Source organism: Microtus ochrogaster, chromosome 10 (genome assembly GCF_000317375.1).
Source record: "Microtus ochrogaster isolate Prairie Vole_2 chromosome 10, MicOch1.0, whole genome shotgun sequence".
NCBI classification, from domain to species: Eukaryota; Metazoa; Chordata; class Mammalia; order Rodentia; family Cricetidae; genus Microtus; species Microtus ochrogaster.
Genome location: NC_022016.1, coordinates 4,805,672 through 4,818,404, shown reverse-complemented (window position 1 = coordinate 4,818,404; position 12,733 = coordinate 4,805,672). Strand labels below are relative to the sequence as shown.

At 40.7% G+C, this 12,733-nt stretch overlaps 1 protein-coding gene across 4 annotated transcripts in view; it reads right to left on the bottom strand.

Moving 5' to 3' along the window:
- Nucleotides 1-12,733, bottom strand: part of Astn2 (astrotactin 2) — a 1,041,512-nt gene that overhangs the window by 214,341 nt on the left and 814,438 nt on the right. For all 4 annotated transcript variants that reach the window (XM_026782391.1, XM_013348224.2, XM_026782390.1 and 1 more), the window contains one exon: nt 5,668-5,933. In XM_026782391.1, coding sequence (XP_026638192.1) covers nt 5,668-5,933 — 266 coding nt within the window. The remainder of the gene's footprint in view (nt 1-5,667; nt 5,934-12,733) is intronic.

Here is a 12,733-nt window from a genome sequence, read left to right as displayed (position 1 = left end):
GGGAGGAGGGAGGAGGGGGGAGGAGGAGGAGGGAGAAAGAAAGAAAGAAAGAAAGAAAGAAAGAAAGAAAGAAAGAAAGAAAGAAAGAAAGAAAGAAGTGACATTTTCAAAATACCAAAATGGGACAGTAGATAAAGTCAGTTTGTATTTTTTCTCATTCATGTAGACAAAGACCAGATCTAGACGACGGAAGTCTATCTGATGGCATATAACAATGAAGAAGAGTGCTTAATTTAGATCCCTGGTGTTTCAATTGTCTACTTCACCCAAGCAAAACAGCCAGCCCTGAAATAGATATTATAATTGTAACTCTACAAATGAGTAAGAGAAAGGTCACACAGACAGCAAATGCTAGATGTGGGATTCAAATCCAACTGTCTGGCTTTTCACTGTGACACTCCTGTCTTCCCCACTTGGAGACTCTACTTCACCCACAGGCTAAATTAGCAACCACGCAAAGTCTAGTACATTTAAGCAGCAGTTGTACAGAGCCAAGATCTGTGGCTTTGGGCTTTGTAATGGTCATTTAACAGGTGGAGAAAGGAGAATTATGCGTTAATCAAACTCTACATCTCAAAGCCATTTTTTTTTGACATTTTTAACATTTTACTTGCTTAAAATCACAGCACAAATTATAAATAAAGATTCTTTTTTGTCAGGCAGTGGTGGCACAGACCTTTAATCCCAGCACTTTGGAGGCAGGTGCAGGCAGATCTCTTAGTTTGAGGTCAGCATGGTCTACAGAGCATGTTCCAGGACTACAAAAAGGAATCCTGTCTTGAAAAACCAAAAAAAAAAAAATTAAAGAGAGAGAGAGAGAGAGAGAGAGAGAGAGAAAGAGAAAGAGAGAGAGAGAGGAAGGAAGGAAACGACAAAAAAAGAGATTAGTTTCTAGCTAAAGCAAAAGGTGTCATCCTTTCCTCCATGTTCACTGGAACTGACCCTAAGACACCCCAACCACCAGAAAAAGTAGTATCCAACAGTTCCCCCCCAAACATCCAGATCTTATTCCTACTGTCATTCAGGATCAGAGGCCAGGACAGTGCCACAAAAGTCAGCTAAGTCACAATCTACTTGTGATTCAGTCAACTAATGGGATCTCATAGAAATTGTGAATCTGACTAGAACACAACATTTAGTTTGGGCATCGACAAAATCATCAGGTATTATCTAGAAGAGGAGGTACCAAAGGGAGCACAGGAAATGGTCATATTGTTCTGAATCTCGAAGATAAAATACTAGAAGGCCAAGACTAGAGTGGGAGGACAGTTCTGAATCACAGCAAGGTTCTGGCAAGTTCTTTGCCCTGTGGGGTTTTTTCTTTTCCCACCAGAAAAATAGAACAAATTGAATGAGATAAAAATCATGTTGTTCTGAGTTTCTCACAAGAAACTTTGTCTCCATAGAAGCAGATAGCGTAGGCTCTGTCCTATTCTTGCTTGGCTTGAAATCCTGCCTCCACCCCAGTGACTGTAATGCTGAGTGTTATTCGTGAACTTCAGTGTAGACATCTGTGAGCTGTGATCTTACAGTGCCTACTTCGGAGGAAAGAAGGTGAGGTGGGCACACGTGAGGCCCCTCTTGTAATCTAGACCATCTAATGTTTTATCTATACAGCCGCTCCTCAGCATGAGAGATGGCGAAGAGAGGGAGAAGCCACAGAGGAGGGGGCAATAGAGGATTAAGTTGGAAGTGGAAAACAAATGGACAAAATGGGAGTGAGTACTGCCCTCCCCCCAGCCTTCTTGGGTGGCCATGCTGCCCTCTGTCAGGATCATTTACAGAATGGCAGTAGGTAATTCCACATATTCTGACTACAGTCTGAATCACTTAAAAATATCTCAGTGCTTGGGGTGCCATGACACTTTAGAAAAGCCTGCCATTTGATTCAGGGAGGGGCAGGAAAAACTGGCTCTCTCATCTGGAGTGCCCCTGTGACCTATGCCCAGCAAGCCCTGTTGCCCACACCCGCTTAATATAGCCACTTGCTGGGACTTTGTATAGATGTCACTTCCTCAGAGAAGCCTTCTCAGGTCCCACCAAGTTCCTTGGCATGCACTTTCAACCCACAAGCTGAGACTTTGTACATTCCGGCTTCATTGTGTATGACTGCTTCATGAATATCTGTCTTCTCCACAGATCTGTAGATTCCATGGAGTTAAAGACCATCTAGGAAAATAGGGGTGCTCTTCAGTGTCACAGTCCTTACAGGTTATACACATGTGGAGCTAGAGTAGATTCCCAGAATCGGGGATGTGAAGACCACAGCTATTTACTCTACTACTCCTTTTGCACAGTACTGGGAATATAGGGTGTTTTGAAAAATATTTACTGAACTAGTGAGCGAATGGCTAGACCTTGCAGCTTCTCAGCTCTCTTACAGTGACATCTAGCGACCACTTTCCCAAACTTAACATTCTCTGGTGGACCATGAATTGATTTTAGAAACACTTTACTTTAGAAATTTAGAAATGCTTCCAAAACATTGAGTATTTCAACAATGCTAAGCAAAGCTGGCAAAAAAAAAAAAATCCAGACACAAAGGATCCTTGATTGAGCCAAAAAGAAAAGAGCCCAAAACATCCCAACTCCACACTTATCTAATAACATGCTGCAAGGACGCCACAGCTTAGCTTGTACCACACTAGAGATGAACAGTGTTTGACCTACAGAGGCATCCACTGCGGGATTCACACAGCAGGAAATGAAATATACACAGTCTTACTCATGAAGTCTCAGAGAGGCACAACACCCATTAGATCACCTGTGTTGCTTATCAGAAACTGCAAGAGCTTCTTCACAGGCAGCCCGGTTTCCAGTTTTATAGTTTCTTAATCGGTAACCAGACTTCTATCGATTATCTGTAGGCATAGGTGTATAAAAATACCTGTATGGTTTGATGGTTGGTCTTTGGTAATGTATTGGTTGCTTTTCTGTTTCTGCAACAATACACCATGACTAACAGAACTTTAAAAGAAAAGATTTAATTGGACTTATGGCTTCAGAGGGTTAGAGTCCATGCTATCATAGCAAAGGCTTGGCAGCAGCCAGATCTAAGAATGGAAGGTGGAGAAAGCATTCTTGTAATAGCACACGTCATTTAAAACCTCAAAGCCTGTCCCCTCTCCTCTGACATACTTCCTCCAGCAAGGCCACAGATCCTAATCCTCTCCCAGACAATTATTAACTGAGAACCAAGCACTCAAATGCCTAAGACTTTTTGGGGACAACTCATTCGCATAACCACAGTTAGTTTGATGATCTTCAATTTACCCACAGAAATAGACTACCCATGATATACTACGCTTTGTTATAAATTCATTACAATTTCATTACAGATGCATTTGCTTATTCAGTTATGTAACATCCAAGTCAGTTTTAATGTCATAATACACTCCAACAAATCTACCAGCAAAAGCAGAAGTTATAAACTTGACTAAAAATATATAGCATTTGTTTTCTCATACCGTTCCATAGCTTCCATCATGCCTATATATGCTATTTCTTTGTTTGTTTGCTTTTGTATATAGTTACACCATGCTGCATTTAGTCATAAAAGGAAATACATTTGAACTGAAGAAGTGTATGTGTGCTTTAACTTATAAAATGAGAAAGGGTATTTGCTATATAAAAATCTATCTTTGGAACATATTTTCTTTACTTCACGCAATGTTCATTCACATCACATTGACAAACTTCCCTATAGTTCATTAATTTGAGGCTCCTTAATGTCTACTTTATTACATTACATGACAGCTCTATCATTTCTAGTAATACGGGTTGTTTACACAGAGATTAATCTGCAACACAAATTTAATCTTTCCAACTTCCTGCTAATCATACATTACTAACACCTCGTTGCTCTAAAATTAGTTCACAAATTCCAACCTTACATCATTCCAAATGAACACACCAGTTTCGACCCCCTTGACTCACCTGAATCTCCCTTTATCTCTTGGCCTTAACCATGGGAAATGCTTTCTAAATCTGGGGAGACCTTGTGCTCTTTTAGGTCATCTGCCTGCTGGTCTACTCACATTCTGACTTGTATCTCTTTTGCCTCCAAAAAGCCCTATAGGCACCTGTGCCGCCTTCTACCCATTGGCCTGGTATTACACTGAAAGAGGCATGTACACCATGGAGTTCTTTGGAACTCAGTTGTTGGTCTACCAAATTGACATCTTCAGTGGCCTGGGGCATCTTAGGAGTTCCCAAAGAGAGAAGAAAGGGAACTAACTATCCTGTGCCTTATCTACTTCATCTTCCTCATTGACATATAATATTTTCATAGTCCTGATTTATGGGACTGTGGTTCCATAAATTCCTGAAATGATGTATTTACAAACATGTTCAATTCATGAATTAACATTCCAGATGGGCTAGTCAACCATGTGGCCCGGGGACCATCCCTTAGGAAGGTGAGATTTTCTATAGAAACGCAGTACTAGAGAGCTAGGAAGAAGAACCATCCCTTTCATGAGATGATGAGTTTTACTCCTCAAATACCGTCCCCAAGCACAGTAGCTTACAGAGCCATGGACACTCAAGCTTTGTAATTCTTCCTGATTTTCTGAATTATTCCAAAAGTATGTCTTCCCCTTAGCTATTATTTTCTTTTCTTTTTTACCATGCTTTCCCTAATGCTTTGGTCATTGCTCTTTCTCTAAATCTCTCTTCCTCAGCATACAGTTGCCATTATGAAGATGACCTCCAAAGTGGTCAACCAAATGGCGTGTTCTTTTCCCCTTTTTTTTCAATTATCCTCTTCTGGGTACCTTCTGTCATAGACACCATGCCAGCTCTGGAGTTCAAAACCCCAATAAAATTGTCTGTAAGCTTCCATATGGCCCCTTCCTAGTACTGATGTGTTGTAGTTAAGAAGTACATGGTGCAGAGATAGTGTCATTTCATGGTTAAGCATGTAAGTTCTACAAGGGAAAAAATCTGAGAAAAACACCACATCCATGAGGTTTTCTCTGTAGGATCAATCATATAGAATTGCTATTATGTAACCAAAAATGGCCAAACAACAGGGATTTCAAATGGATCAATATTTTTAAGTATAGCATAGGCTTGAGAGTAATGAGACAAGCATTGTTAGGTTTTTACCAAACCCATGCATTCTTCCCGTAGGTTCCTCAGTTAAAATATTTTTCTCTGTCTCTGTTATAGACAATGAATGAGTTGCTATAATTCAAGGAACTGGAATTGACATTTGCTGTCTTCAAAGCCTGGCTCATTGAAAACTTTGACATCTAACCCCCAAAATTCTATATTCTTCAGCAGTGACCATTGCAATGTCAGGTTAATGGTACAAAAGTATACCAGGCTATGGTGTTGAACCATCTCTCAAAAGAAAGCTGCCTATTAATCAAAATCATCAATTTGAGATTCCACACAAATAAAGTAATGTCTACTGTTTTGGGAAACTGAGATTTGGGGATTTATCAATTATTGCAGCTAGTAGAATGAAACTATGTAGTTACTGAAACTATGAAGGTATTATATAGGTACCTCCTATTTAGGACAGAATTATGGAAATAGGTGGCAGGAATCACAATGTTGCTATTGTTACTGAGGACAGTCCTCATTGGCAAAGCATCCGTAAGGAGAGGAGCTTCGAGTGTAGGCCAGGTTTTACTTCGCACCTGGGCCACAGACGCTCACCTCCTTTGTGCCATTGTCTTGGATGAGGGTGTAAAGTGGTACCACACGGTTAATCTCCAGAAGCACTGGTGTAGGGCTCAGCTGCTCTTTGCCTGGCCGGCGGCAAAGGTGACAGGTAGACGGACATCGGCCCTTCTCCTCACATCGAATCTCCACACCTGAGATGAGCTGGTCATCTGATAGCATCTGGGCTGTCAGTAGACCGGAGAGGTAGGTAATGAAGGGCATGGATTTCAGTTCCTTCTTGCTGCCCAACTCCGTGGTCTCTAGAGGGTTATAAAAAATAAGTAGTAGCATAGGTCAATCCAATATTCTCTAAATGGCTAAAGTTCTGGTCCCACAAAAGCATTTATTGAGGGGCTGGTACTTGTCAGAAAAGAACAAAGATAATAAAGTGATTTGTTCATGATGCTTTGGAAAGACGACTGGCCTAATGGTTAAGGAAACAGCATGATGTCTTGCTCTGCTATTTATACTAGACAAACTGTTGCTTTGTGTAGCCCTTACTTTCCACATGTTAAATTTGTAGGTTGCATGAAATGATTCTACAAGCAAGATGTAAATACTCAGATATTTTTCCCAACCAGAAATTCTCTTCTGTCTATCATCAGCTTACACAAATTATACCCTTCTTTTAAGTTTGTACTCCGGTTTTATATTTTCCATAAAACAATATAATGAGGGAAGCATGAGCATCAGGTCAAGCCAATTTTGGTTTAAATGACAGTTATGTTTGCTAAAACTTCTGCAGCTTTGGGGGGGAATCTCTTAATGTTCAGGTATTTGGATTGCTAGGTGTTTGAAATAGGGTTAATAAACCATTGAAATCAGTTATAAGTGGCAAGTCATATAGATGGAATTATCTGGAATGGCTATGATTTCCTCCTCTGGCCCGTTCCATTGGGAAACTTTCTATTAGGCCCATTTTGTCAGGAGCTCCCTGGATATAGTCTGGGCTCACTGTGCTTCCCATTGTGGTCTTAGTAGTTCCTGTCTCTGTGTCTTTGCTCACGGTGTTATGACTTTCTCTTCTGCTCTGCACATCTTTTATATCCAGTAATGCTCTGACTGAATCTATGTAATAATAGTTTCTTTATAGTTCTAACTCTGAATAAATATGTCTCTTGGGGGAAAATCGTACCTTAAATTTTCTTTCATTTTCTCTCACTTCTTAAACCATATTATTAACATTTAATGCCGTGAGCCCTTGTCACCTGTCCACTTTGGTATCTATCATGATGCTAAAATAATTCTGGGGATGATGCTGCTTGAGACACTATGAGTGAAGGGAAATACACTCACGATCCGTTCAGAAATTTTGAAGAATTCTTAAAATCATAAGAAGCAGAACAGCAAGATGTCTCAGTATGTATTAGCCTTTGCAGCATAAACTTGACATCCTGAGTTCCAGTGCAGGATTCCACATACTGGTGGAAGGCAAAAACAAACTCCACAATGTTGACCTCCTCCCTCCGCACATGTCATACACATACAAACACGCTGCATCCGATAAAAATAATGGTGGCTGTAGAGATGGGTCAGCAGTTCGGAGCACTTGCTGCTTCTATAGGGGGACCCAGATTCAGTTCCTAGCACCCACACAGTGGCTCATAACCATCTGTGACTCCAATTTCAGGGGATCCCAAGCTCTCTTCAAGCCTGAATACCAGGTACATGTATGATACACACGTACTTGAAGACCAACACTAATAAACCTTAAAAATAGACAGACAGACAGAGAGACATACATATAGACAGACAGACAATAAAATCCTAGAGAATGTCTCAACAAACTGTTTCCAGAGGACAAGAGTTAATTAAATAGATAGGAGCTAATACCTATCCATTTCTCAGCTTCAAATACAGTAGTTCTACTTTTATTTATTTAGTAAACTGGTTTTTAATATAAGATTTTATACAGAAATAGAGGCTTGGTGCTGTACCAAAAGCTCCAAGATACCCAGCAATGAGTATGACCCAGAGGGTGACAGTATGTGGATAGTGACTTCAAAATGTGCAAGGAACAATCTGAATGCTAACACAGAGGAAGCCTACATTAAGAAACAGAGCATGGTCCTCCAGATGACAGCTTTTACCAAATCTGGGGAAATAAAGGTAAATCCCTACCTCAGTGGCCAAGTGGGCACTAAACACTAAGGTCAGAAGGGAAAGTAAGAGGTTTCTCCTCTTCCTGCTCTGGCTTGCAGTGACATGCAGCTGATCTGGAAATGAGCTTGCTGAGTAGAAATTCAAATAAACTCGGCCTCCATTCATTACTCTTTCTGCCCTCAGGTCTAGGATCTGGGCTCCACCTTTTCTGTCTGGCTGTCAGCAAATGCATATGAGCTTCTCAGATCAAAGGCTCTGGGGGAGGAAGACAAGGAGAATTCCAGCTAACCACTGCTTCAGAGGATTTAAAAAGGGTAGTTACTAAGAAAAACAAAACAAGCCTGTGAAAAAGGCATCCCAGCAGCTGGGAGACAGAGAGTTTTAGATCCAGACAGGACACAAAAGGAGCATGGAAGGGAACAACCATTTGGATAGATGATCAGGAAGAAATTCAAACAAAATTCAAACAGTAAGAGTAATACAAGTTGAGGGAAAAAAGTATGGTGTGTGAGGCGTAATCATTCCACTTTCTGCTTTTGTAAATAAAACTTTGTGAGAAATTAGATATACCCATTCATTTATGTATTATATATGACCATAGAGACAGAATTGATCAGTTATACTAGGGACTCTATGTATCACAAAGGATAAAACGTACTATATGCCTCTTTACAGGAAATCTTCAGAAACTCCTGTGTATATCTCTTGCCTACAGAGTAGGGCACTGAGTTCCAGAGCCATGAGACTTACCTCTAGTAAATATGAAAGTATAAAGGATTAGGTAATAATGACAAACAGTAGAAACAAACAATCAATACATTTGGACCACGACCCTCCAAAGCATGAAAACATAGTGAGATATCTTTGCTTCCAAAGCAAATTAAGACACAACAAGCTACTTAAAGGAGACTCATTAGAAATTCTTGTAGATATAATCCTCCTATTATAAACCAGGATAGGTGTCTCATAAAGGAAACTTACTTTCTAAGACCAAGCAATGAATTGGTAGCAAATTAATCACGTGAATTACTCTTCTCTCCTATTTACTTGTCTAGTTCTTACAAACTGGAGGGTAAAGCACCGGGCTATCAGTATTCCACGTAAGTTTATTTGCTTGCTTGCTTCCTTTTAATGCAGAAGGTCTCCTGTTTCTTAGGCTGGCTTTGAACTCATGTTCCTCCTCCTCTGACTCTCACATCCTGGGACAAGTTCTCATGTTCTACCACTCTCGGCTAAATAGCTCGAGTGTTAAAATATAGAAGACATCACCCCAATGGCCCTTTGCCATATGCACATAATTTATTTAGCAAGAAATATTACTCATTGCTGAGGGTGTTTTTAATCCCTCATCAAATAAGCATACCTAGGCATCTTGTTAACAATGTAACTATCCATTTACTAATCAAATAATCAATAGTCTTTGGTGCTGTGCTTTGATCAATAAATCTTTAGCTTTTTCCATTCATCACCCTCTATAAGTGGGGTTAAAAGGTAACAACTCAGGCTAAAAACAGCAACACAGCAGTGGAGTTGAATTAACAGATGACCCAAAGGGCTGGCTTTGTAAAAGGAGGGTACTTGGCAGACATTTGGTTGATATTATTTTTTTTAATTTGATATTATTTTTTAACAGGCAAGAAAGTGAAAAACAAAATAGGAAAAGAGACTCACATTTAGGTCCCATCCATAGTTATTAACAATAATTCTTTTCTCAAATGTTGTGCCATGCCTAAGCTATGACCTAAATGAGTGTTCCAGCAGGAAAGACCATTAGCCATTAAATTGTGAAAGATAAGTTCCTGATCCAGCCCTGCCCTGTGGCTAAAGTCATCTTCCTAAAGGCAAACCATGTAGCTCTCCTGCTTTAAACCCTCTGTACCACTTTCCTGCTCTTAGGAAATAGGCATACAGTGTGGGATCTAGACAATCCGCTGTTCCCAGTCTCAGCGCTCTGTTCACCTCCTTCTCCTTTTCTCAGCTTCGTTGACCTCTAACATTGCATACAGCCTGCCTCTTTCTCTCAGTACTAGCACGTGCTCCTCTCCTACAAAATGTTCCTGTCTCATCCTGGGTCCTTGATTTCTCCTGCCTAACTTTTGTTCATGACCCACATCTTCATGCAAATATTAATCATTCAGGAAAAAATTACACTATGTCATTAATATATAAGATTTCTTATTACAGATTCCCACTGCACTCTGGTTTCTGTATCCTGTCTCAACAATGTACAGTGTATTAAAGGAAAGGCCGCATTGGTTTTGCTGATGTACAGATCCAGATCCACCTTACACAGTTCGTGAACCATGTCAGGATTATAAAACAGCTTTTATTGAGATCTAGGGATTGATCCAAAGCCCCTACCTCATGCTAACCAAGCGCTCCACCACTGAACTAGTACTATTATTAAATTTTGTTTTGAGTTTGGGTCTCACAAGTTACACAAGTTGGCCTCAAATCTTTGTAATCCAGGAAGTACTGAAAACTACTATCCAGCTACCTTAGACTTCCAAGTACTTGGGATCACAAGATCTTACCACAAGTCCTGGCTTCAAAAGCATTTCCAATAAATGTTTGTTGCAAACAAAGCATGCTTGTGTGCCCAGGCCACTGTGCTAGGCTTTCGGAACATCCTGAACACACGAGAGTCAGGGTTTGGGATCAGAAACATGACAAGTTGCTAGGGAGATATGACTGCCTCACAAATAAGATCCATCTTTCAAAGGAAAAAAAACCAACAAATAAGGCAGTTAGTTGAGTTCTCATGTTCTGACCTCTGGGTTTACATGAGAGGAAGGGAGAGTTGAGTTGAGACAGGCTGTCTGTTTCTAACAGGAAAAAGATAAAGAACGTTTTGAAGAGACTTGTCCTCTGTTCACATTTCCCATCCCTCTGAACAATGCTTCCAAAATAGGATCATGTCTGGTTTCAAGCCTGGTTCAGGCCCAATGACACTACAACCCATTCATTTGAGAACCTGCCAAATGAACTCTCTTTTTTCTCCTCCCAAATTCCTGCTGGGTATTATTTTGTTGCCACCAAAAAAAAAAAAAAAAAAAAAAAAAGCCTCCGCTGAAGTGACAGCTCCGTGTTGGGAAAGCGGCCAGAGCTTTTCTGCAGGAGGTGATGGCACCATTGCCCTTATCCAGAAAACCAAACAAAGGCGGCAGACTAAGGGCTTCTGGGAGAGCCAGAGCTGCAGGGCTGTAATAGTGCATGCAGGGCACTGCCTCCCTAGACAGACAAGCTTCGCTTTAGCAATAGGCTCCTACTTTAAGCATCTGAAGGCTCCACAGGGATGACAGGGGCTCAAATTAGAAGCATGAAGGGAGGAGGGAAAAGAGTGAACCGTTTACGTCATAAAGAGTGGCCGTACTTCCATCAGTGGCCTCCCAAGCTTTACTGAAAAGGAATCTCTTCTGAAGCGGAGTTATTGTGTTCTGATGGGGGAACACAGTTTAATTTGCGGCCAGACCCACACAGAAATCTGAACCACCTGAAATGTCGTCAGCGAGCCCTATGCTGCTTTGCTGCTCCGTGTGAAGTTACCAACCTAACTCAGCCCGCAGTCATCACGGGCACTATAGAACTAAACGTCCCTGTGGGGATTAAAGGAGGTGCCTGGCACGAGTTACTCACTCAGTCAATAGGAGCTGCTGTTGTTCGCTGGCACAGTGGTTGCTACAAATGTTTTGTTGCTGTTGTAACAGGATGTTAAAATTGAAATTTCTATTGATACACCAAGACATAATAGAAGTGAGATTCCCAACATCAAGCCCATAGACACAGAACTTAAAAATGACACACAACCTAAAAACCAGCTCCATAACTCTGGAAACCTCAGCTAGAACAAAGAAACAAAAACAAAAACTGACCAGAGCCCAGTGAGTAAAGGGAAGACCCAAGGATATTTTCCTTGAGACAGTTATTGCCATGTTTGGGTCTCCAGGATCCTAGGAGCACATTCAGACAATTTTGTCTACTGACGGCAACTTCGGTAAAGGGTCTTTGCTAGTGCTACTTACAGAATTTGTTACTTGATAAAAACTGGGAAAAACAGTAGTCAAGGGTCTATCCTCAAAGAAACTCTAATGGCCTGTGTTAGAAGAGCAGAAAGGACTGCAAGGGGATTCCAAGACATCAGAGGATGCTGGGCAAGAAGTGATTGTTTTCTCCATGGACCAAAGGATAAGATGGCATGGATGCTTTTGAGTCCTCCACTAGAGTCTCTAACATTGAGTGTTAATGAAGTGAACTACCAGAAAAAAAAAAAAAGGTGGATCTGCATTAACCAGCAAAATAAAATAAAGATAACAATGGCCCTGGTCTTGAGAGAAATTTCTACTGTTGGGCATCATAGCATAGACATTTACCCAAGAGAAAGCAACAACTTTAAAAATCCTTGCAACTGAAAAGGGCAGAGTCAGACAAAGTCTCCCCATAGGCATCCCTGACATTCTCTTCCTGTGCTTTGGTAATGGAGGCAGAAGAGAACAAAGCGCAAGAATTCCAGCAAAAGCAGCGATACCCAGTCCATGCTACCACGGAGAAGGGCGAGGGGACTGACTCGTCATGTTACAGATAATGCCTTCACCTGGACTGTCACACTGGAAACTGTGCTGACAGTGCAAACTGTCACTGTTCTACAAGAGATAGCTGAGCAGATGTAATCTCATATGATTTGTGTCTAAGGTCAAGGAACACTCTACTAATGAATGAGTTAAAAGCAGTATGAGAACATACACTCTTACAGATTCTATTTGACTGCTTTCATTTCTACTGTCAATGGAAACAGTAATTCTGACAGTACTTACCACATTTGTAACTTTAGCTAATGTGCTAATTCAATAAATATCTGTCATGCTAACCTAAGTACAAGAACCATGGCCAATTTTAATGAAATTTTGTATTTTTGACACAAAAACAATTTGTTTGCATCATTGTAACAGTCTGGAGATAA